A 27409-nucleotide genomic window follows, 5' to 3' on the forward strand; every position below is an offset into this window, starting at 1 on the left:
ACTCCTTTACTCCAGAAATGTTTCTTCCAATTGATTTCAAGGCTAGATTATTTGTAGATGTAAATCACTTAACAAGTCTAGTCCAGTAGCAGTCTCTTCTCATCATATTTCCTAGCTGCAAATTCCATCAATTCTGTTCTAAGCTTATTTTTAAAATGTTTTACTAGTAGATCCCTGTATATGGGAAATAAAGTCATTTGAATCTTCTACTGCTTATTTTAAAGAAAAGTTGTAAATGTACTCAAGCAAGGTCACAGACAATACTTGTTGCAGTATCGTTCAGTAAACACAGCCTACCTTTAGCTAAAAATCAAACTATCATGCTGCTGCTTTTCTACATATCATAGAGTTTTAAAACTCAAAGAAACACCAGAAAAACTTACATGGACCAGATCAGTCAGAAGAAAAAATGCAGTCAGTTAATGGTACATTAAATACGTGTATATTAATATTTAGTAAAGTATATTTAAAGATCACAAAGTAAATATATTTAAGCCACTATCAGGACTTTTTCTTCAGGACTGTTTGGGGCAGGGAGAGGATTTGCGTGTTTGTTTTGTAGCGTGTATGTTTTTAAAATATGGCAGTTTTGCTCCCTCTTCTGGTTATATGCCTGAAACACGTTAGAAATGAGTGTGATACAGCTGGCCTGCTGGCCTGTTATCAATAGGCATATTTTGGGTATCTCAGAAGATCAGCTCTACTGAGTCACCGGTTTGGATAATCACTGCAGGTTTACGTTGGCAGTACTGATTTAACGTGGGAGAAAGGGTGCAGGGAGCCTATGAGGGAAGCAAAAACACCATGTAAAGATACCACTGATGTTTCTGTATACTCCTGAGGTACAAGTCATAGGAGACTGGGGGCCAGTATCCTGGATAAGCAGTACTACACACTCTTTCTGCTCATATTCCTTTTCCCCAGCATACACAACTGGTCTGCTGAGGACCAGGCACAGGGCTAGACAGGTTTTTAGTCAGACCTGCCTCATACTGCCGTGAAAGGTAAACACAAAGTCAAAATATCTCCAGAATCTAATGATTAATGAGTTTAAATAAGGCAAATTGCAAGTAATGGCTGACATAAATGTGGAGCAAAATGCAAGCTTCTGCTTTGCACCTCTCTCATAGTCTCTGCTCAGTTTGCATTCTTCTGTGGGTGCTAGGGAATGCTCTGTGCACACAAGGAAATGTGAACAGCCTACAAATCTACCCTGCGGAATGCAAGATATAAGGTTTAGCTTGGTATACGGGTGGTTTTTTTTCCAGGTTATTTTTATTCTTTACTGAAAAAGATGCAATCTTATAGCAAATATTTTCTATGCAGAAAGGTAATTTACTATTATATGACCATCTCTATCTCTCTGTCTCTCTCTCTCACAAACACACAAAAGCTCTGCAAGCAATCACAGATGTTCTACCCTTGCTAAGTGCAGTTAAGATTGAAGTTTATGGCACAACTCTAAAATGTGAAAAAATTATTCAGTTCAAAAAATGGTTCTGAAAATAAGCCAGTAGTTTTAAGCACTTGTTGCCTTAAAGGGGAAACTAACCAGTAAAGAAAATACAATAAATGGTTACAGAAAAATGAAAAATATAGTTTTGTTTCTTCAGAAAGCTCTAGGTTCTTCAGCGTATCAATTAGTACTAACTAATAACGTATGTTTTCTTATTGCTCAAATTTACATGCAATTTTTACATGCATCTTTAATGCAAATGCTGTCCACAGCAAAATACCTGTGCTATTTTTCACCATTACTTGTAAAATGTTAGATTAGTAACTAGACAAACTAGTTTCACTAAATGACAAATGACATCACATTGTCATGTATCAGTGTTAGAAATGTTACTTTATATTGGGATGTAGTTTTGAAAGATGCCACCTCACATTTTGTATAAATAAGTCAAATTTGAAGCTATTTATGGACAAGTAAATAGTTAGACTGTTTCTCATCTGTCATATTTCCCTGGTAGTTTTAGAGCTAGATTTGTAAAATAGTCATCTATATCATAAAGAATTTCAGCAGAACATACATTCTTCAGTCTGAAGAATTTGCATCCCAAGGGTAATTTACTTTTACTGTTTTGTGTTGCTGTGTTGTCATTTTCCCCACCACCACCACCAATTTCCCAGCATACAGATTGCAGTTATGTGCCTGTCTACAACTACCACAGTCTCAAACAGGTCTATACCTTACTTAAACCCTACTTCGCTTGAACTAGAATTTAATTAAAATGTAGTATTACTCTAGGTACTCATAACACATATGAATATGTTAAGTATTCTCATAGCACACCAAAAAACACATATTCAGTATATAATTTTTCATGTAAAATTCAGTAGCTTTCATGGTCTCTTAATGAAAACTAGAGTCAATGGGCCAGGGGAATAGAGAGCACACAAGAGACTCACTGCACTCATGTTTAGTACTTCAGGCAAAATGTAAGTCCCATTTCCAGGAATTCCAACAGTCTTAGATGGAAGAAGATGCTCAGATCAGCCAGCAGGATAAGAGTTCCCTCTGGCATGACAGCCACATGCTTGTTTTTCAAAAAAGATATGTATACACTATTTCTGAAAGTCAGTTAAGCCGGTCCGTCTGTTGTCACTTCTTTGACCGGGCTCCCTTTATTCTGCCTAGTTTGCACTTCAGTCACGTAAATTCTTTAGATGGTGTTTAAACTGTGCAACAAGTCTGGAATACAGCATACTTTCAATTCTAGTACTCCAGGCATCCAGACTGCTCACAGAGTAGTGGGGTTCCTATGCATGCAGAAACCTGCATAGAAAGGGGAGGACTCAGTGACTTGGGTTTTCTCTTGGTATAGGCTCAAGATACAAACAGGTTCCAGACACTTCTCAAGCTGGAAGATGAGAACTGGCAAGCTTTTGTGATTCCCATAATATAGAAAAAGCTGTTGTGTAATTATGTAAAATATTCTAATGACTGAGGGAACTGATAACCTGAAAGGCTTAAAATTTTGCTTTGGTAACGATGTCCTCTTTTATACACCCTAAATTAAGACAGTAAAGGACAGAATTACCTGGAGCCTTTTCTTACAAACTCAAATGATCAAAAGGTGTCTTACAAAATACATGAAAGAGAAATGCAAAAGACCTGAGGAAAAATTGAAAGAGATAGTGGGTTTGGTAATAAATATTTGAAATCAAATAATATTAGGCACAGACGAGTCTTTTGGAGTAAAGAAGCTCTACAGAAAAAACTTCTAAAACATAAAATGGACCCTGTAGACAAATTAATAAATATATGGAAAAAAAACTGTCTTAAATGCAGGTTAGTAGTATTTAGTTTATTGTGCAAAGTACATCTTTCAGGCACTATAATTAAGTATATAAAATATTGGTTTTGTTGAAGAAGTAGAAGATAAACTAAGAAAAACAGATTTAGCCTGACTTAACCACTGATTCTAGGTTTGTCAACCTCATCAAGTCAAGTGGCAAAAGCCTCCAACTTTACCAGGATTGGGTTTTGAATCTTAAAAGTATGAGACACTGAACTATTTGGTAATTAGCATGCATTACAACAGCAGACTACCAGAATTCAAATTCTCTCAGGATTCTGCTGGCACAGCCACTAGCATAAGGTCGGTGACCCAGTGCATTGCTCAGCTGGGCTGCCAACACAGTGCCCTCTCTGCAGACACTTCATTCAGTCTGTCTACACTGGATTAATAAGCAGCATACTAAAAACAGTGTGGTTTTCCCTGCAACACAATGCAAAACTGAACCCCTGCTCTCCTGATACCTGTGTTCCCTCTGCAACTGGATTCTAGGGAATAGAAGGCTAGGAATTGCCTATAACAGTGTAACTGGGGCTACTCCCCATGTGAGCTCCTGGTAGAGATGGAAATGTTAAGAGTGGCTATCCAAGTTTTAATAAACCCAAGGCACTATCTAGATGACATTTCATTCACTCACAGAAGATACTGATGAGACAAAGTCTAAATGTAATATGGCTTTAGAAGTACATGGAAAAATAGTGACAGTTTCCTTCAAAATTATCAAAGCTATTTAGAAACATGAACACAAAGAAAACTTCAAAGCAAGCTGCAGTTCACTGCAACTTTCCTGTTCTTTTTTTTTAGATAATAAATCTAAATTTCCCTGTTAACATTTCAGTGCTTTGAATTAAGCTTATTTCTACAACACTTCAAATAGAAGAGAATACTGAACATAGTAAGGACTAGACAACAGAGATAAGCCTTTCTCTGCCAGTATGTGCTAACTAAAATGGTCCTGCCCTCCTGTGACTAGCCAAAGTGTGCCAAACTTTTAAAATATATAGACCTGGTAAAAAGTGGAAGACCATGCAGACAATTTTGTAGATGTTTGCAAGCTGTGCTTGGTCTCTTAGGCCAAGGCAGACTGGAAATTCCTAAATGAGTAAAAATACAGAAACTATCCCACTAGTTCTAAATATGCAACATGATCGTACATCTAGGTGGTGTAAACTACACCTTCAGTAATACAGTTAGCTGTATAAAAAAAAAAAAATCAAAAGCCAAAAATCTTGAGTTTTTGATCCCAAGAAAGATTTTAAAACCACACTGAAAATAATCATTTTACATGAAGAAACAAAACAACACATTAAAATTGAACATACATGAACTTACTAATTTTGAGCTAGTAGAACTCAGCAACACACACACATGCAGCAAAAATAAGTAAATCTTTCAAGCACCCACAAACCACTAGCAATATCATAATCAACTTGCCTTTTCGCCCATTAAGAGGTGGGTTTTGATGTTTTTCCTCACAATCTTTATAACATTAAAAACAGACAATGATAATTAACAATTGGAACAGAAACTATGATGAACAATGTCACTATAGCACACAAATATTTTGCAAACTAGGGCAACACAATTCCATGCACTATGCTTGAGTTATCACAAAACACACAGAGCGAACAGTACACACAGCAGTGACCAACACACGCTTACAGACAGAACCATTGCAAAAGCAGGCAAAATGTAAACTGAACTATAATGTAAAATGGGAAGGCAAAGATCTTGAAGGATACCTTGGAAGCTTAAGTGAAAACTACAATTAAAAAGAAATAATAATCCTACTTTCCACCTCCCAGATCTTGAAATTATTCTGTTTATTCAGATCTCTGAACAAGTAATGAGCCCTATCACAATAATTATTCCTGACTTTTTTTATAGGAATAAAATAGGGATCCATATTTCCTTCCCCTTAAATAACAACAGGAGTAGGGTCCAGGGCACAGGATTCCAAATAAACTGTGATTCAGGCACTTACACTTTTAAGCGGGGATGGCATTAGGCATACTTATGTTTAGCTAGTACTTTTTCCTACCAGCTAGCACTAAATGTGTTTCTTGCTCAGCTTGTCTTTTTTGTTTTGTTTTGTTTTTTTTTTCTTTTTGGGCCACCCTTCCGGAGCACTTAATTCTCTTCACATAACTGCAGTAATACCCTCAGTGCATTATCCTTCTCTGGGCTTCATTCCATGGGCCTTGAGGTATGTACTGTACTGTCTTCTTTTAGGCAGCTAAGTTTAGCATTGGTCTAGCCCCAAATATTTATAACCAGAAAAGCTTATCTGTGCTGCTCTTCCACATCCGCTGCAGTTGATGTGTTGGCACAGAGAATTATTAACAGGGATAACAGACTGTAACCTATTAACAGTGCACATAAATGCCCATTTATGCTTTTATGATTCCTCCTTTGAGAAAAAAAGTTAAGAGCAGAAAAATGACTGTTGAAAAAATGTTTAGAGCCCTGCATGTCTTTGAACCTGCACAGTGCATGTTTTCTGAAATTAGAAAGTAAAGTTGTGTATTTTAATCACATAGTATCTGAGTTGAAAAAAATATTTACATCTGTTTAATCTGATCATCATCTATCATTTCTCACCACACTAACTTCCTTTTTCTACCAACTGAACCGTCTTCCAAGTAGAATGAGGGACAGTATACAAAATAGTCAAAGTATTTCCACGTAATGCAGATTCCTACTATATTTGTGCAGCATCATCAGTCCGACTACACAAGCTAGGGGAAAAAAAGTGTCATGATACAGTTACGTGTCCTTCATTGCTTGTAAAAAGTATCAATGCAAAGTAGAGGGTACCACATTTAAGGGGTGTTGACCCAGATCTGTTAAGTCTGTAATTTGGTCATAAGTACAGAGTGCTTTCATAAAGAGGAATAAAAAAAAGTAAAAAGTTAGGTGATTTTTTGTAGGTTGAACTATTTTAAGCATTCACAAACTGATAAATCAACTCTGCTATATTGAATTTGTTTGTGTTATTCTTACATAAAATGATAAAATTATTGCCTGGATTTTTACTTTAATATATTTACAAGCTGGCTGGTAAAGCTTCCCTACATGCTTAGGGGAAAATGTTTCTAAAGGAGATAGATACTTGTGGTCAGACAGACCTGCCTCGACCTCTGATTCCTGAATGCCAGGACGCTTGTTTTCTTCATCTTCTGCTGCATTTGTATAAGCAAGGTATGATGGAGGAAAAAAGCAAGACAAAAACATGCATGCTTTGTTACAAGCTGTTCAAATAAAAGATAAATGTCAAACAAAAGATTCACAATAACATAAATACCTCAGTCTGTGGCATAAATTATATCTTTGAGTGAATCAAAAATTAAATAAATCCTTGAGTTATTTTTTATTAATATCTCTGGTTTACTCCAATGAGATCCTTCTGCAAGTAATGATGATGACATGTAGCCCTTAATATCCCCTGTTGCCAATTTCTTATTAAATTATTGAAGCACTGGAAAGCAGACAGTAAGTACCAAAGCAGAGAAAGCAGATATATATTGGTAGATAATTGGATAAAAAGCATCTTCTGCTTGGTTTTACTTTAGTTTCTCTAGAAGTAAAAGTCCAAGCCTCTATTTGCAAAAAAGCATATTTAAAATTGTGTATAAATTGTAAGCAAGTGAGCCTACTCAGTACCATAATAAGCAGAGACAATACAAATGTTTTTCCAGCTTAGAAAAAAAATCCTCAGTTTGTCCGATGATATTCCTTTACCTGGATTTGAGAGTAATTAGAATTCAGAAAGAAAGACACTTTTCCGTCAGTAACTACAGTTGCCTAGAACACATCTAAATATTAGGGAACACTGAAATAGCTGGAAACTATGGTGACAATACGGTTTATGATAAGCAACACAAATTTATTTCTTTTATGTCATTACTAAAGCTCCATAACTTTCTTTTGTGGCAAAGCTCATCTAATACCAGGGTAGCAACAGTAACAATATAGAAGACTGTTGAGCTGAATAACTGGTGTACCGTATGCCTGCTTTAATTTACATGTCAGTTATTCATTAAACACTGTTTTGATGTGATGCAATATACTGCAGCTTTTCAAGGTTCAGAACTGGATTACTTAATAATTTTTGTGTTCTCTGTTCCAAGAATTTTTTCCACGTCTCTCATTACTTGTATAGGTTTATGTGCAACTAAATAGCTCATTGAATTATTTGAGTTCAGGTTTAGTTAGCATGTAATAGTAGTTAAAAAACTACTTGTTCGAACAGGTTATTGTTAATAGGGAGAGAGATATATGCTATAATCAAATACAATGCAAGGGAAACACCTCTACATAGATATCTGCTCTATAATTCTGTGATAAAATCATGACATTTAAATTCCAATTGAAATCATGACATTGATATTCCATTTAAAATATTCAGTGGAGACATCATCTATACAGTAAGCTTTCTGTCACAGAAAATAATGGGTGTGCCAAAGACTTTAAGAGATTGATTCGACTAGATTTGAACTAAAATGGTTTTGGCATGTTGGTACCCTGCAACAATGGCTGTTAGAAAGACAATTGTATGATTCTTTACTCATTTTTCTTTATGTCCTGTGTAGTCTCAGACCTAGATGCTAAGATCTTCAACTGGCATAAATAAAGAAGTGTTTAATTCCTACTTCTGCCAATCCAAGAGAACATTATGATTACTTTGATTACTTCCGCTGAAAGATCAGAACCTTTCAAGTAAACATTCTAAGCCCTGGTTACAGGTAACATTTGTTAAAGTTATTCTATGGAAATGGTACCAATGCAAATAAAATACTTTAGTATCTTTCAGGGGCTGAGGACTTTTCCATCTCTCAGGAGAGCAAACCAAGCAGTCACAAGTAAATCCCGAAGGTATATTTGCAAATTCCTCGTTGAAATCAAAACCCCAGTGCAGATTCATGTATTATCCTAAGGCAGCCTCGTTACTGATGTTAACTAAGCTATTCTCTTTCCTTTCCTGCCAAGTGCATGTAAAGCAAGTTACCCAGTGCAAGCACAGAGGTGTCTAACACAGACAGTCAGTACCACAGAGATATCTGCACAAAAAGGGGATGGGTGCAAAGATATGTACCTTCATTTTTTATACTGCTGTGTTTGACCAAGTCATTGGGTTCCTAGCCAAGCTGAAGATAGTCCAGGTTCCTATCCTATATTATATACATGTGATCAACCACCTTTTACAAAGCAGACTGCCTGTATGTCATATATTTTTAAAAACTTGTGAAATCACAGCTGATAGAGTATGATAGAACTACGACCAGTGTGAACGCAGGTTCTCTGCAGTTGCATTGTAATAGCCTTTCTCTGTCTCCCACCAAACTATGACAGGGCACTGGAAAACACACATTAAAATTCGTTCTCATTTTGCAAAATGATTTCTCATTTAACAGAGAAATTGTTTTCTGAACAAGACAAACCCTCTTAAAACAAACAGCATGTCTTTCTGTCAATAGTGTCTGTGTTTTCCCAACCATCAGAGTGGCTCAGCAACTTGCACTCTATACTGCAATACAACAATACAATTGACAGTACTGGTATTTGTTTCTTTGAATATTTGAAATTGTATCTGAGAGATATAAAAATGGGAGTTATGGCTGATACCTATCCCTGATTAAACCTAATCATCTACCCTTGTTAATTCCATTTGAAGATAATTTTATTCTGGAATAAGATCATTCATACCTGAATTAAGAGGGAACAGTTAATCAGCACTAATGCCACTTTCAACAGCCTCTGAAAGAACTTTCCCAAGACACAAGATTATTCTGAGAGCATGTAATTAAAGTCTATACCTCAGAGCATAAATAGAATGGCAAATCCTCACTAAGCTTTACTATTTGCTAAATTTCTGAGCACTTCATTTTTATACTTAAAGCTTTTATTACATTTGTTTGGCCTGACAATTTTCTAGTTTTTATGGTTGGTTGGATGATTGGGGTTCTTTTTGTAGGGATGAAGAAAGAAAGGGTTCTGTTTATTTTTAAAAGGAAAAGGGAAAATCTATATAAGGAAATAATTCTCTCTGATTAGTAATTAACAACAAATTGAAAAGGCTAATACTGAATACTTTCAAGACCACTTTAGGGTGTTCTATTTTAATTAGCAGCAACTAGTCATTGAGTTCATCCTTCTACCAAGGCAAGCAGGAACAAATAAATGTATTATATATGTACATGAATGAAAAAAATCTTGTTAACCCTTAACAGTTATGAATATTTCAGTAGTCATTTATTGTTGATAGTGCTAATAATACAGAACATTTAAGAGTACATAACCTTTTCGCTGCTAAAAGAAAGTTCAGTTTAGTACTATTGTTTCCTATACATGTTCATTAGAAAAAAGATCTCTCTAGCATAATTAAAAAATATGCAAGCAAAAGTTCATCTAAGAAAAGATATCCTCTGGCACTTCAGTAGTGAAAATCTGATAAAACCTTAAGTGGTCTCATACTTCTTTTCAGAACTGTTTTTCAGCCATCTAATGTGAAAATACACTAAACTAACAGTGTCTAAAGCAAAACCCAAACTGTCTAGATGCTTATGGTATATTCTGGTTAGATAGGATAATAACATGCATTTCACAGCTATTCAGTCTTCTGAACAGTAAAGCTGATACTGGCAGCAACACAGCTGTGGGAAGCCAAGGAATTAGCCAAAATGTCATGCCCATTAACAATTCTAAATGTAATGTAGCTACCAGTATTTGTGTGTTCTCCTACTAAGCATGTGGGACACTGAGAAAATTATATATAGGGCAATATGCTACTGTTAGGAACGGTCTTCATAGCTATTCACAGCTATATTTCTTAAAAACAAACTTCTCTGTCTATTTCAGAATTTTGAAATAAATTATTCTGGGGAAACCTAGATGTCCCGGAGCAAAAACCTTCAACCACACATGACACAGTTCACTAAACTAAATCTACATTAAATCGATGTCATTTAATTCTGATTCCAATCAGGATAGCAGTTACCCAGAGGTATTTTTTCCTGTGTATTTCTTCCCTTCCAGTTGTAATATCACATAGCCATAAGCATGCCATATTCCACATTATACTGAGTGGTGCACTATAAGGAAAAATCTCCCAAACTGCAAATTAGTTCCTCATTTCTACTTGAGTCCCTGCATTTCTACTACACTTAAAGAAATGATACACAGTTTCAACCCTGGAACAAATCCAGATTAATCAAATAGATATAGACTAAATGAGACGGCTGTAAGAGTTACAAACACAGTTTTTCTTTTTCTCTTTTACAAAACAGAGACGACTTCCAACTCCTTTTTGTCTGTAATGTGTATTTTACTAACTCTTTTCTTCAGTAAGATTTTAATTAAATCTGGTCAAAAATAAAATCCTCGATACATACAGAAAGGTGGCAAGCATTTGCTTCTGTAAGAACAGAAAGGACTGTTCTGTGACAATGACAATTCCCAGTATAGCCATACAGCCTTCCCAACAACAGACAACTGGTTTGATTATAACCAGGGCATTATAATAACACATAGAAATCTACTCAAATGTACACAAAGTTTTCAGGTTTATTGCTGCTTTATTTGCTAAAAAATAACATAAACCCCTTCTACTATGGTCAATGTTTTCGATTCTAATGAATTTCAGGTTTTATCACTCGTACCTCATTTTCTTAAAATAACTTTTTGTGAAATTCAATTCCCCACAATAATAAAATGCTATTAATCATAAATATGTCCTGTTGCTGACAGAAGTTAGGCAATCTGCTGTTCCTCTACAGTGTTATCCCTTTAAAAGAAAATTATTATTCCTTTTAAAGAAAAGGATTAGGAAAATCCTAAAAAAGGGTAGAAAAAGTCTTGAAGTAGAACAATGTTGTTATTAGAATATGAGCTCTTAATTCATGACAGAAAATTATATAGAATATTGTGTGAAAGCTGTATCTATGGATTATGCTTTTAACTACAGTGTTTACCACCTTTGTACATGTAAAATTCAACATGAAATGTGTCTAGCTACTGTATGTTGAGTCATTGATGATATATTAAAACTCCAGTATCTGTGGATTTGGCACTTTTCCACAACCCAGATTTTCCAAAAGACTACTACAGAGGTACAGGAAAATATAACTCAGTCTTCAAGTAAAAACAAATAAAGGTCCTCAAGTCCCAGCAGTACTTACCAGAGCAAACAACTCTAGCACTCCTATAAAAAATAATTATTTTATTGTATTTAATATATTCCTCTGTATATAAACCCTATGATGTAAATAAGACTGCTACCCTCCCTAATCAAACACAGTAAAAATATGCAGTGCTTCACAATTGCTGCCCTAAAGAGCTTACAGTCTAGATAGATATACTAAGCAAAGAGCAGGGAAGAGTGTAAACCATAAAAGCATATACAGCAATGACAGCAAACATCATGTGATTAGATGTGATTATTTCCTGGCATATCTAGACTGTATTTCATATAAGCATTTCACAACACATATGAAGACAAATAAATGAATACACTAGTGATGATCTGAGAAAAGAGAGTTTCCTTTTCATTAAGTTTTACTTCCAAAATGGAAATAAACTATAAACACTGTAAATACTAAATTAAAAAGTCTGATGAAACAGATACATTAATACTATATATAGACCCTCAGTGGTATTACCAAGGACTGCAATTGATATCTTGTGGCTTGCTATTAAGCAACTTAAATGCTTTTAATGGTACGAAATATAAGGGGATTTAATTTTAAGCAAAAGTATTACAACTTTTTGAAATACTATCCTGATTCATTTTTGCTCCTATATTATTTGAAAATTACCTAGTAATTCAGGAACTGTATAACATTATAACATATTTGCAATAAAAAATTTGTTCTGATGAAATTAATGGCTAACATTAAAGATGGCAAATAGCCTCAAATGCTTAAATTTAAATATGTGCCTGAAGTGCTAATCCTGGAAAGGTATGTACATATGTAGGTTAATTGAAATACTCTTATTTGCTGCAGTATAAATCCTTGGTTATTTATAAATGGGTACATGTCTAGGTACTTTTCTAATGATGATTGTATTTAGATAGTATTATTTATACTGTCCTTTTTTCATGTAGAACCCTGAACAAATTATGAGCCACAGGTCTGCATACAAAAAAGACGAAATAATTATGACAATAATTCTAACTACATCTGTGCATTCAAGTAACATCAATTGCAGTTGGGTTTATTTTTCCCTATGTAGCCTCTCAAAAAGACTTTCAGGTGAAAAACAAACCCTCCTTTTTGTACAGACCTTCATAAGATTCTATCTCCTTGTCTCCATTGTCTAGGGAAAGTAACAAAAACAAAACAAAACAAACAAACAAAACAAAAAAAAAGGGAACCAAAGCACAGGAGTTAAAAACAACAGAAGTTTTATAAAAGGTACAACATACATGTTAAGAAGGATTAAAAAAAAGGAGTGCATATGGCCATTTTGACTGATTTTGCATGGCATGTCTAGTTATCTGAAGCGGAAGGGTGAAAATGTATTTGCCATAAAATAATGCGGTTTTACTTCTACCTGTATTTCTAAAAATTTTGGAAAATTTCTCCATTGACCAGTGCTTTTATAAGACAATAAAGATAAGCACACAGCACCAGCAAAACATGAATCATGAAATGTCTTGCTGACCTTTCCTATTTTAAAGATTATTACCGCTCTTCTTGCTCTCCCTGTTTCAAGATACAGAGCTTTTACATTGGTGATCCGTAAATATGCTCCATGTGAACCCACAAGTGATCGGCTATGCTCCTAACTCCCAAAAGAGCCAGACTTTTATCACTAAACAACATATAAAAGATCATTTCCTGTGCCTGTTGAAGTCAGTGACAGAACACCTATTGAGTTCAAAAGGAACAGGACCATGCTAATAGTTAGCCCATCTTGGTTCATGCATATTTTGCAGCTGATGAGTACTGTACTGCTGATGATTCATTTCAGTCAAGAGTACTGTTGATATTAAAACATAATAGAAGAAAATACAGTGCAAAATACAATAGTGCTATCAAATCCTAATACTATACACAAAAACTCAAGAGATTGCATCTGTAATGCCAAAAGAAAAATAAAAAATATACTCAACCTTTATCAGCAATTTTGCGATGTCATTAAGAAGAAAACCATACACTTACTTCTCTCCAACGTCCCCTTTGGTGGGAGCTGTGGTAACTGCCTGCCCCTTCGCCCTGCTACTGGAGTACTTGATGGACTTGTCTGAACAGATCCCGTTCGAGGATGTGACCTATGAAACACATATCAAAACAAACGATAACCATTAAATGACAGATTCATCCTTGAATACACCAAGAACTGATAACATGACTAAGTAGGCTTTAGATCATTTGGGACCCTTGTAGTCCCATACTGAAACTATAATCTCTTTTCAGAAAAAGACCCGATTAAAAGGAGAAAAATCTCTCCATGAAAAAGAAAAAAGCAAGCCAAACTAAGGCTGAACATCCATAAGATGCCTGTTTGCACAGTCAAGCCAAAAAATATTTTCTGTGTATATATTCATGTGCATATGGATATAATACCCACATACATATAAAAGGTTCCACGAGTCAAATTCAACAATCTTTACTCATCTTGTATTTGGTTAAATTACCATTGGGTGGCAATGAGATTACAGGGATTTATCCAAACAAAGTAATAAACTGAGAAAAGACACTGGTATTTGACTCTAACTCTCACTGGGGATTTGAGGTTACTAACTCTGACTTTCAGAAAACAAAAGAACCTATTCTTAAGTTCTAAAATAAGGAGAGGCTTTACTGAAAATCAGCTGGATGAAAATGAACTCATCTTTTTATTGTATTATGTTTATTTAAGCTACGAGTAATGTATAGAAATCCTCAAAATATCAATCAGTAAAGTATAGCACTCAAACAGGAACAATACAGACTATGGCACAGTACAATGTAGTCATAAGAAATGGTGGTTGAAATGGTAATAAACAAAGTTAGTAGTGCCCATTTAAAGAAACTTTTTTTTTGGGGGGGGGGGGGGGAGAAAGTTTCATTTAATGTTGCTATGATGGTTGTTCCATAAGTGATGTCTGATGAACACAAAAAAATTCTCATTCTGTAAAAGAAGCATATGATAGTTATGAGGTGCTTTATGTGGGAAACCATCCAGGAATCCTGATAAATGAGAAATCACAAACAAATGTAGTTAAATACTGTTAGCAAACAAGTTGCAATGGCAGCCACACCATTATATCCTGAGTAGAATATAAATAGTGTGTTGACACTGAAAGGGTTAGTATCTAGTGCTACTAGTGATCAGCTAAGGATGAGGCGATACCAATTAGCTACTTGGAAAATAAAACGGTGAGCTGGTGGGGCAGAAGGGGATTAGTCTGATTGATTTGTCTGTTTCACCTCGGTAAGGCAGGTGAAGGAGGGGCAGATCTTCCAGTCATTAATGAAGGCATCGACCTGATGAGGTTTGAGTCGGGACGCTCTGTGGATCGGGAGCGGGAGTTGGTCCGCTCTAGCATAGGACGTTGCTCTGTTGATCTGGATCTTTGATATGGCTGTCTATCTGCTGCTTCACAATTCCTGTAATGTTAGTCAAAAAGCAGCTCAGTTGACCTTTGGCTTTTCTATTAATTATAAAATATGCTGCATGATAATGGTTTGGAGCAAATAATTTTGTTATGTACATTTTGGGGGGTGATGAATTTTCTGAGTTCGCTTCTTGATAACGTAGGGGTTTTTTATACATGTATGATTTGGCTTGCTCCATACTCTTGATTAATGGGCTGAAATGTTTCCAATGTCTCAGTAATGACTATCCATGCAATAGTCTGTTTCCTGACAATTTCTGGGTAAAAATATTGTTATTTCATTAATTAATACATCAACCTTGGGAGAAAAGAATAGCTGACGTAATATTAAGTCTCACTAAAGCTAAGGACTCATTTAATTGTGCAGTTTAATTGAGCATTTTTACTCACATGACTAGATTTTTACAGAATGCATTATCTTAAGAGGTAGTACTCCTATATGTAGTTGTAATTACTATGTAGCACTATGTTAACTACTATTAGTCTCAGGAGGTCTGTCAAAATATAGTCTTAGGCTATAGTGATGGATTCATATGAGGTACTCAGACCGTAGCCAGATGAAAATCTACATCATTAGTACTTGCAGAGGTTCCACCAACTAGACAAAGTTTGGTTTGTAATAAAAAAAACAGTTTTCTAACCCACAGCCTAAAGAACTGTGCCAAAACAGCAATGGAAGAAAGTTACCATTAGAAATGCAATAGGGAGAAATCAGACTGAGTATAAAAGCATTTCTTGATCAAGCAGCCTGCTCTCCTTCTATCTTAGGCAATTAATCATGACATTACTTCAGAAATCAATCAAGCCCTACCTTTTTTCATAGTGTAATTGGCCTGTTTGCAAGGAGTAATATTTGCTAGCAATATCCTAAAATACATAAAATCAAGGTAATTTAAAAAGTAAAATCCATACGCTGATGGAGCTACTTATTAAATTCACACTCCTCCCAGCTCTCCCTGAGTAACTGAACAGCTACAGCTTACAAATAGGGAACGTGTACCCTTCAGGACTTTTCCTTGAGTGAAGCCATGCATTTTACAATGAAGTCAGTTAATACAAAGAGCAACTGGATGATGATTAAGTGTAATAAAAAGCCGAATTTTAGTTAGTATCAAAAAAGAGAGAGAGAGACCACAGCCTCATTATGAAGAGTCTTATGTTATTAACAGCATTTTATTTCTGAAAATCACATTGAAACAGAGTATAGTTGTCTCTTGGGTGGCTAACTTTGCTGAATAGGCTGATAAAAGATTCATTAAAATTAATGTCTCTTCAGGCCTTTCATGAGGGAATAATTGGACTCCCAGAGCATATGAAGGAATTGCCACAGACAGGTTCAGAATAATACCATTTATCATGAACCTACATCTATAAGCTCCTAACAAGCAAACACACCACAGTGAGACACATAATGGTAATTATAAGCTGAGGCACTAAGGACTGGAGGAAAAGTACAATGAGCCTGGCACAAAACCACAACAAAATTACCTCACTTCTTCTTCTATCAGTTCTGTTTCTGAATGGGAAGCTTCATCAGCAAAAACATCCACTGTCTCGCTTCTTTTACATTGTGGATAGACAAAGAAACACAACCTTAGCTTTGAGATGAAGGTTTTTTAGTTTAGGCAACTGTTTAAGAGAGGTTTCAGTGCTATGGAAGGTGAGAAAGGTGTCAGCCATCTGCATGGTGGTTAAAAAATGACCATGGGAATAAATTCTTAGGCTATGGGAATAAATTCCAAGAAAAAAAATATTCCTAAAATCAACAAAATTACAAAGGAGAACATGACCAAGGTCCAGACAACCCACCCCTACCTTGTTTACCCACATATTTAAGAAAATTAGTGATCCCACAGGGACTTTCCTTGGGTTTTTCACACAGAGAACTACAACAGCCCTCCTCCTGCCAGTGAGTGGGGGACTGCTGCAGCACACAGCAGAAGGGACCGGGCAACACGGTAAGAAGTATCATTTCATTGTCTATTACTTGCTCCTTCCAATAGCCAGTAGGACATGCAGAGGAACAGGCGAGTAGCAACCACATGGTTCTCATAAACACTTCCTAAGGCCTCATTCTCTTTACCTGCAGTATAAAAAGGTACTTTTTTAGGAAGTTAAGGATCTGACCCATTGCCTGCATTAGAAGGCACGGAGACATTTTTACGATGAGGATCAATACTAATGGCTTAGTCGGCAGGTTTTGTGTTCTGCAGAGCATCATGGAGCCACTACAACTAACCACTATGCTAACAGATAAAAGGCCTCAGAAATTTCAGATTTGACAGCTAATATAAATATTCATTTTGCCACAATCTGCAGCTAGATTACTTCAAGTGGAAAAACAACCAGCACTTCCCAGAAGTGAAGGAGAACATGGATTCTGGCAGCAACCTTTTGCCTTTAGATGAAGCTCTGGCACCACTGCCGTTTTGTAGACTGAAGGATTTGGAGACTAAGTGGAACCCTGAGGTGAAACTGAGTTGTTACTCTCAAGTTACAGGCTATGTGCTGCAAATCTCTCAGCACCCACCGCAGCAAATGGAGGGCTATATAAGCCTATTGAGTCTTCCACTTCAAGGCATCACTGTGTGGATTTAGGTCACACACAAAGAACAATTCAACCAACAGTTTTACTGTCTGTTCTTTGTCCTCACAATTTTTTTTTGTCCTTTTAACAGTAAACACAAGTCCTATATAATCCAGCTCATGAGAAACAAACTGTCCCTTTCATAGGAAAAATATAACTCAAATAATCTGCTTGGGCAGTGAAGTTCCTTATCTATCACAGTATACAACTATGCATTAATATCACAATCCAGCCATAAGCACGGAGGGGAAGTTTCTAAAACACTTTGGTGAATTAAAACAGAAGTTCATAACTTTTAAGATAACATCCTTGAGGGCTTATGCTCCCAAGTTATCTAGATGAAAGTTTCCTCTTTTGTCATTATAATTCATATTATATGAATTACTGATTTTTAGAGAGGGATATATAACAGTCTTAGTGTTCAACAGCCATATAATATTTTAATGTATGCTAGAGTTGTTTATCTCTGCTAACAGTCATTTATTATAAAAAATACAATTAATGAAATGCAAATAGTGACCTCCTCCATATAGTGTTTCCTGTCGTACCATCCTTCTACCGTTGCTAAAGAAAACATGCATGGAAAGTGGTCTATTCCCCTTTCAAAGTCTACAAGACTTGTGAGCATAAGTCTCCCCTACACTGAGGAGTAAGCACAGCAATAAGTGTTTGTTTCTTAACCAAGCACATCTATCACTCTGAAAATGAGCTCTCTGTAAGCCGCCATGCAGAAAGCTCTATGAGTATTCACAATCTAATTTTATATTTCAAACCCATCAAGAATTAGAATTAGAATTCCATACTATCTAGGTTCCACTGTATATTCTAGTAACTACAGTATCTAACCAAAGGTGCTACAACATTTGCTTTAACTACTGATTTATCTGCTTTGTTCTATATTCATGTTCTGGAAATTTCAAAAGCTAACTCTTTTCCCAATGCAGAAAATTAACCATTTTTAATTTTTCATGTTTGTTATTTTTCTTAACGAATAAAAAGTATTTGCAACATTCATTGATCTAAACTTATGTATAAATCCTTAAATAAGGCGAACATTTTTCAACAGTAAGCAATCATAACAGCTTACAACACAAATAGAAGTTATTTTTTCCCCAAAATAACTGAAAACAGTTTATTTGAAAGCCCATGTTAAATTCTTTTACTGTGTGCAAGACTAAAAAAGCAAGCTATAAGATCATGCCAATCAGTTTTAGTACTAGGTTGTTGTACAAAAAAACCAAAAGAAATGAAAATAGAACCGCTGTAGGATTACAATACACTACAATTCAGCTCCTAGTGCATCCTTTTTCATCTAGAAACACTGAGCACAGAACAACAACAAAAAAATATACAGTGATACATTTTCTAGTTATCATAATTCCAAACTCCAGCTAATACACAATGGTAATACCTGTCAGTGTCTGTGGATGGCTGCTGGATTTCAATCCTTGGACATGTTATTCTTCTACTAGCTATAGGAACTTTGCTGTTTAGTCACAGACACAAGATCCTCTGTTAGCATAATATAGATAAGCATGTCTACAAACAACTGAGATTTCTAGTATCAAGCAAACTAAAATATGAGTCATAAATATTGTAATGGACAATTGGGAAAATGGGAAGGAGCAGTATACTGCCAAATATCTAGATAAACTGGTGACTGGATCTCTCACCAAATCACTCATCTATACCTATAAAGATACAATATAAAATTATGTTCTTTTAAAGCCAGGAATGCAATGCTTTTAGGTACTCTTGCAAAATAAACAAAAATAGGAAGCAAAGCAAGATATTTTTGCTGCAGTAATATTCTATCACACCTTATATATGTGACATAAATATCTATACATATACATGCACACACTCATATGATCTATTCACATGCACGTTACACTGTGGTGTATGTGATAGCTAGAGGTGTATCTACATTACAGTCACAGGCATGACTAAACCGTAACATGCTAGTATCTGAACTACTTTTCTACTAGCTAACTCAGCTATAGCAGACAAAGCAGAGAACTCAGCTGTGATCCCAGGCACATTGTGCTCCACACATAGCATACTGCTACAGCTACAGAAACTCAGTTGCTTACAGCTTGCTTAGATATCTGTACGTGGCAGTGCAGTCACTTTGCTGATTCTCTTGTAGACTTATCTAATCATGCTAATACATGATGGCATGGTACAATTATAAAAATGCTTAAAAAAAGAACATATATCTGTATCTATAGAGATTTACTCTCCAAAATGTGTTTCACCATTAATAGGTATACTGAGGAATAATAAACCCCTGGTTTAAGTAAGGAGTTAGACCAGATACTTTTTTTCAAGGCTCTTTCCAACCCAAATTAGTGTATGATTCTATGGATGCAGTCAGAGGTTTATGCTAGCTATTGCAATCAAATATCAATAAAACCAGTGAGTAGTGCCAATTCTGGAACAATTAAGATTGAAATGATGTGCTGAAATATTTCACATCTTCTTTATCTGTAAAATCAGACCCAATTTTGTGTATTTTGGAGGAATAGAAAAGCAACTTGTATATTTGAAAGGAAAACAGTAAAAATTTATAAGAAAATTCTTCTTCACAGAAAACCTCTAAACAAAAAGTAGTGAATGCATTTCAGAAAAAGGCTTCTTCCAGTTAACATTATTTGTAACTGCATTCAAATGAAAGCAAAAACAGCAAATGAGCTAATAGTAATACTAATTTCATTTCACTAGTTAACTTTAACTAGTTTAAGAACAAGTATTTTACTCCAAGTCATTTTCTCAAAAAATGAACCTTGCAGGCTACCATTTCCTTACACAGAGGTGAACCAATGAATGCAAGCAACATTTAAGTTGCCTTAGGTCTTACCAATTTATTTAGTTTTCACTAACTTTATCATATTGACATTTATTATGGTTTTTTTATTCTAATATGAAATGTTTGGAGGTATTCCTTCTAATTTAAAAGTCTCAGAGACTTAGATTTTTGGTATAATGTAGTATGCAAAGTGTTTGCTTTTAAATTATTATTTCTGGTACTTGTAACATACAATTTCATTTATATAGCCAGTTGCCTTTTATAGTATATTGTATTTTGCCAACTACTTCCAGCTTTCAGCATCTTTAATATAGATCCTCAACTGACACATATTAAAGAATCACACTGCAGCAACACATATCTCTATCCTCATGAGATGACTAACTGAAGATCATGATAAAACTGATTAGCATTCAAAAGCTGTGAACTCAAAACTCTCAAAGAAGAGAGCTGAAATCCTCTCCCCCCCCTCCACCCCAGGTCAATTCTATAACTGCTGCAATTCTCTCCAAGATAATAATGTAAATTTTAATAAAAATATTAGAAATATTTCAAAGTCTGTTTCAATTTTATATTAACTTTTATTACACATTTTTTGCTATTTCAGAGCACAATATTTCACCCACTCAACTTGAATGCTGTATTATAACGTATGAACAATGACACTGTATGAACATTCAAGGGTTTTAATGAACATGTATTTCATGACTGAAGAGTAAGTGGTGTATCAGGTAATGCATAGAGAAGCTTCAGAGAGAAGCAATGAGAAAAGTATTTCCTAGTAGGGCTTGAACATTGAAATGTGGTTCAGCAGAGCACTTTATAGTCTAATCAAGTGAATTAGTTGTAGGCTTAAAATTAAGCAGGTACCTAAATACACCTTTGTACAGTGCAGTATTAAATCCAGAATTCGAAAAGTACTTGGTTCTTGGTGTTTTGTGTGGGATTTCTTCCTCAGACCTTAAATATAACTTTATTTATACATGGTACACTGTATTAGTTAGCCTCTTTTTTTTTAAGCAACATTTTAAAAGACCAGTAATATGGCAGACATTTAATTAGTAAATTATCACAGTCAGGGCTTAGTACTGCAAATGTGTTTATCTGTCTGCTTAACATTTGAGAATAGATGTGTCATTCTGACCTCAAAGAAGTCAACAAGTGTTCTGTCACTTGGTGAGGCCAGGAGTCCAATCAGATTATTTCAAAATAAGCAGTTATGTTAGACTTTATGTTGTCTTTTAAGCTCTTAAATTACATATTAACAAGATAGTATACTGCTTCTGTTCAAGGCATTTTGCAAATCCATTGACCTTAACAGAAGCTGATCCATTCCAGTAGTCTTCATTCAACTAAAGTATGCTCTATGCCTTATGGTCTACCTAAAAGTCATATTGGTTTACAACAAATGTTCTTGTCTTTTATTTCTTTATCCACAGCTTTCTGGAGCTAAATTTAAATGAGGACAGAGAGTAATAACAAGTAAGTTTCTTTTTCAAGTTACAAGTCTGTTTTTTCCCCCAATAGTTACCTACATTAATATCTATATAGTACTAAATCTAAGTGAAGTAAACCAGAACTATCTAGTGTGACTATCAAAAGCAAATACAAAAGGTTTGGTTGCACTAAGCACTTTTCAGCCTTCTTCAAATGCTGTCCATTTTCAGTATGCTTGTGCACCTTCCCAGGAAGAACTAATAAGTATGGCCATTGCCATAAGCACAAATTAAGTATATACTTGAAACACTTAAAACTGAAGAGGCAGCAAATAGTAGCGCTCTGGTTGAAAAAGCTAGGGAAGAAATATGGTCTCAAGTAAGTCTCTGTGGCTGCACTACTGTTGCGGCAAAAGACCCTTACCTCTCCTCTAGCAAAGAGAGAAACATATTAAAATATTGAAGGATTAATTCTGGTTTATATCAGAATTTTTTAGTTTTAAGTTGACAAAGTCATTTATGTTCTCCTTCAGTCTCTGAATTCCTTAAACAGAATTCCTATTCTAGTCAACATATACAGGACAAATGTGAATCACAATTTTATTTAAATAGCCTTAGAACTGCAGGTGAACTGTGACTAATCCCTGCTATTATCTTCTTTTCCAATATATAGCTTCATTTTATATGGTTTGTTATATTCAGCCAAATACAGTCTAATAGCCTTCCAGTGATCTGTTTTAGGTACGTAACTATTTCTCCAAAGAAATATGTTGACTTGTACCACCACAAAGGAATAAATAGAAGTAGAAAATTCAAAGTATAGTCAGTAATTAATTTACTACTAAGAATTAGTTTAATATTCATGCAAAATTTACATGTTATTATGAATTTGTTTGCACAAAATTGTAGCATTTGAGACACCACTGTACAGCGTTATTTTGGATAACATCACCACAAATTTTTTTGAGATACAGTTTTCTAACTCTTAGTCCTCATCAAGGAAAAGTTCTTGGTAGCTCTGTGGCAGCTTCACTTAAGAACTCCAGTATTTACCAGCATATTGGACCTATACCATATGTTTGTTTTAGTCAAAAAAAATGCCACCAGCGTAGCCCATCTCCTACTTAGGAGATGCGGAAGGGCAGAAAGAAGCAAGCTCTGTGCACATTCACAAAAGAAGTAAATAAAAATGAAGAAAACTGTTGCAAGAGCAAGAAGAAAATGAGGCAGAAGTAGTAAAGTCAAAGAACTAATAGCAAGGAAAATCTGTGTGCTTCCTTGACCAGGAGCCAACTGCAGCTGGGAAGAACTTCAGACTGTAACGCACATAGCACTTCGCATGTTATGCAGCGATCACATAGAGAGATAGGCTGGACAGTTAAAATTGGGATTATTTCTAAATGCAAAAAGTATTAGGTCTCAAAGACACGTTCCCCAACACTGACTGTAGGCAAGTGTTATCAGTCAAAAAGCCCTTTTTCATTTAAAGCGGCTCTGAACAGTGTGAACGAATTAGAAATAGTTCAAACATAATTAATGTTCTTTTCCTGTTTGTAACTGAATAAAACAGGTTAATCTTGGAAAACAGACTATCACGTAAATGTGTCTTAGTCCTGAGTCAAGAAAGAAATACATCAAGAAAAATATACTTATTAGGAATAACTTTGGTACAATTATAAATGAACTGTTATTATAAAGATTAGAAATACATTTTAGCTGTATCTGTAACACTACACTCTTTACTTACCCATATTTTTCAGCTGAACCATTGACTACATGATCTGCCCATGAACTTGCACCATTGTACCACCTTTGCAATGCAGTCAAAATAAAGAAATGTTATAAAAAAACATATGTATTATTAATAACACTTTAATTCATATGACATAACCACTTCTCAATAAAATGGGAAGCTTCCCAAATGTTTCCAAATCATTTTGTACCTTTCCTATTTTCTCTCAGGTATGAAAAAAAACATATATTGTTTAAACCAAAGCAAATTATGTTCAATTTTTTCCTAATATAATTCTTAATATATTTCACCTTTATTCTTTTCAGCAGTTTAGGCAAGAATTTCAGTTCCATACAGACTAAACTGATCCCTTATATTTTCTCACACAAAAGTCTTCATGTTTTTAATGGCTACTGAGTTTGTGGAATAATTAAAAAGTAATTGTGGAGATATACCATTAACAAAAATAGCATTCTATGCAGCAATAGTTTAAAATACCACTTTTAATTTCAAAAAATGTTTTTTTCTATTTAATAGGGTGGTTGGTTTTTGCAGTTATTTAGGAAGCAGAAGAAAACTCCTTTCACTCAGATCAAACAATAAAAACTAATTAAATTTTATACTTTTATTAATCTTTCAGGTACTGTACATGGCCTACCTAAACATTTGCAGCATCATTTCAACAAATCAGTTGAAGACAACAAAAAACACATGTAGAAATATTTTATCTAAAGTAGAACCACTGAGAAAAGAAAGAATGGGAAAAAAACTGCTACTTGCATTTCAGAAAGCAGGGGATAAGCTGTTTATGTGCCAATACTCTGGTATGAGTATATACAAATCATCCAACATTTGGCTATGGAGTCTCAACTGGATCTCTAGAGTCCCATATTTTCACAATCGTGCTTGGGTAAAGCCTTGGAACTGCAATAATCCCACTATTCAATGATTTCCACATAACAGTGAGTAATGAGTTAAAAAAAAAGAAGCAATGCAGGGATTTTCAGAAAAGATTGAGGGACCACCATATTATCAACTTGAATATAAGTCTTCCTTTTACTGAAAATCCTAGCCAAAGTCTGCAGGGTGAACTTTTAAATAGCTTGAATACACTTATCCAAGGGTTATCATTAATTTGGTCCTGGGAATCACAGCAGTATTTTTTGCATGACTCTATTTTTTCCCAAACTTCTCAGATTTCAGAATCTGAAGTACTGCAGTATGTTTACAAACTGAAGAACCTCACACCTCCTGGTCATTATATTGAGGGAAGAGAGTATGGAGTGCAGTATATGTGACTGTCAGTCAGCTGCTCTTCTTTCTTCTATGTCAAATTTAATGGTATGGGCAATGACATTTTTTTGCATGGTTTGTAACCAGATCAATGACTGGATGAAAGTTACTTTAGTTTAATCTAATTTAGTTTTAGATTAGATTTAGGTTTTGTTCAATCTAAATTAGAATACAGTTGGAGAATGACAAGTGTATCTTTAACTCTCCCTAGTCATCCATATCCTTAAAACTGAAGCCACTGTGTCCAGTTAGCTGATATTTCAAGAACAATTCTTCATTAAAAATACTTTATTATAGACACCATAAATACATAAAAATTGTTTTAAAATTGCAGTGCACTTTATTATTTTTGTTAAATGTGACTGTATTTATTCATAGCAATCAAATAAAATCAATTTTTCTTGCTATTAGTTAGAAAATAATCCCTCCTTCACCTGTTCTCATATGTAGACAAAAATCAGACACTGACTTAAAAATGGACAGAGAAACAGAAAAGAACTAATTGTACAAAGGAAGAGGAATATCAGTTTGCTGCTTTCTTCAGAGTTCCTTCTTTTTGGACTTTGCCTAGCTCTTTAAACATGAAATGCTGTTATCAAATAACTATTTCCAGAGTCACTTCAAAAGTTTTCAGATTACACAGCAGATTTTAGTTATATTATGTTCACTGTGATACACTACATGCATATCAAAATTTAAGAAGAACAATAGTACTTTCAGTCCTAGCACATCAATTTGAAGGCATTCAGTTAGTCCTTTTTTAAGTCAATAGGAGCAATGACATGTCAAAAGCTGAGGAACTTAAGTGACTCAGGTCATTAAAAGAATGAAATTGAGGATTCTAAATTGTCCTATAATCACTCCTAGTGATTGAAAAGTTTAGACACTAGAAATATGCTGCAGTTAAGTGGGGGAAAAGCCTTCAGTTGTACTTAGCTCCTCTATATTATTCCGTTTTCCTTCCATATCTAATGAATAAAAAATTGTTCAAGTTAAGAATTATACTTAAAAAAAATTCCAAAGTTAATGGAGAGCTAAAAGAAAACAATGTACTGAAAAACTATGGAAATTAGTTGTTCTCTATTTAGAGAAATACTGCATAAAGTGCACTGTAAATTTAAATATCATTAGTCTAGGCCAATTAAAAATTTTAGACTACACTTGAAAAAAAATGTATTACTAATCTATTTTAACTGTATAAATTAAAATACCTTTCAGGAGTATAGGTTGTGTCATCATAATATGAATTAGGCACTCTTCTCTCCTGCCTAGTCCTCCTGAATATGGAATAAACAGCACAGATATTTCAGACATTTTAAAAGTGCTTCTTTCATGGTTTTCCCTCACTGTATTATTAAAATAGTGACAAACATAGAGCACATTTATCTACAATATTCTGAACTTATATTTTCATATATATGTCAAGTTAAACTTCTATTTTCAAATTACATTCAGAAATAATGAGCAACATATTATGAACGCTTGGTCAATGCACACATATTTCATAGGAGTGGAAAGTCACATCAATAGGAAAACAGTATTTGAGCAACTGACAAATTTCAACAAAACCAGGATATGGACGTTATAAAATTTCTGACTGGCAAAATGAATGTCAGAAAACAAAATGGAAGCAAAATGTTGTTTCCTTAAGTGAAGCAACAGAAATTCTGCCTGAAATAAACCTCACATCCTGCATAAAATGTGCACAAACCAGCTTTTATTGACTTCCAAACACTAACCTCGAAGGCTAAGTGAAAAAAAATGAAAATAGCACATAGTGTGGTGTTCTCAGTGGCTAAGCTGAGCTCTGAGATAGATACGTTAGAAAGAATTTCATACAGTGAGGTTTTCAACGGATTTTTATTTGTGAGGAACTGCTAATATTTTATTTTTAAAAGCAAACAGCATAAAAATCTTAAGAACATTACCCTGTCATTGACATCACCTTTATGTCAGCCAGTCCTTAAATGGGTGACTGTCAAATTAGGAACTAGCCTATATAGCTCTATAGGGTTGTGAACTGAGGGATGTGAATGAAAACCTAAGTAAAGCTCCACATGTCTGGTCATGATGTTTTATATATATTCAATCTGAGTAGCTGCAGCAGTGTGAACCGATACCAGCTAGTGCTGCCATGCTGACTATCCCATTAAAGAGTCAAGGAAAACTGGAGCTGGGCAGCAGAGTGTTCTTTGCAAAGCCCTGGGTCCAAAGGGCGCTGGAGTCACTGAAGCTGCACATGTGCCTATTGCCTTTCTTAGGCCGGTGCTGAAGAAATGTGCTTTCTTAGGCATGAAGGATCCTGAATGACAAGAAGTATTTTGCCAATGCCGCCTCCCTTTCTTCTGGGAAGGCAACAGTTACGCTTCTTCAAAATAGGGAAACTATCACAAAGACAAAATGACAAGTGCCATAGCCTAAGAATCAACACAGAAATTAAGGTTTTTAATAACATAAATGTGTCCTAGAAATAATGAAGTAAAGACTATCAAATCTGATAAACAGTAACCAAAACAAACTTCAGCAAAGATACAAGAAAACCAAGTAGTCACTCTGTGGGGAAAAAAAAAATAAAAAGAAGAATCTGCTAGAAGAGACAACAAGAGTCAATGGGCTGGCTGTGAACGACTACAAGAGAAGCAGTGAAA

General features: G+C 34.9%; 1 protein-coding gene across 50 annotated transcripts in view; it reads right to left on the minus strand.

Annotated features, from left to right (window-relative positions):
- The window catches only part of RIMS2 (regulating synaptic membrane exocytosis 2), a 485159-nt gene that overhangs the window by 126164 nt on the left and 331586 nt on the right, over positions 1-27409 (minus strand). For 31 of the 50 annotated variants that reach the window (XM_055705905.1, XM_055705897.1, XM_055705915.1 and 28 more), the window contains 9 exons: positions 25973-26038; positions 23484-23546; positions 18903-18977; positions 16393-16464; positions 14717-14896; positions 13466-13575; positions 12585-12617; positions 6431-6484; positions 4737-4781 (listed from right to left, as the gene is read on the minus strand). In XM_055705905.1, the coding sequence (XP_055561880.1) occupies positions 4737-4781; positions 6431-6484; positions 12585-12617; positions 13466-13575; positions 14717-14896; positions 16393-16464; positions 18903-18977; positions 23484-23546; positions 25973-26038 (698 nt within the window). The remainder of the gene's footprint in view (positions 1-4736; positions 4782-6430; positions 6485-12584; positions 12618-13465; positions 13576-14716; positions 14897-16392; positions 16465-18902; positions 18978-23483; positions 23547-25972; positions 26039-27409) is intronic. The other 19 variants (XM_055705916.1, XM_055705919.1, XM_055705913.1 and 16 more) reach the window with 11 other exon arrangements.

The sequence above is a fragment of the Falco cherrug genome, chromosome 3 (assembly GCF_023634085.1).
Source record: "Falco cherrug isolate bFalChe1 chromosome 3, bFalChe1.pri, whole genome shotgun sequence".
In the NCBI taxonomy this organism is placed as follows: domain Eukaryota; kingdom Metazoa; phylum Chordata; class Aves; order Falconiformes; family Falconidae; genus Falco; species Falco cherrug.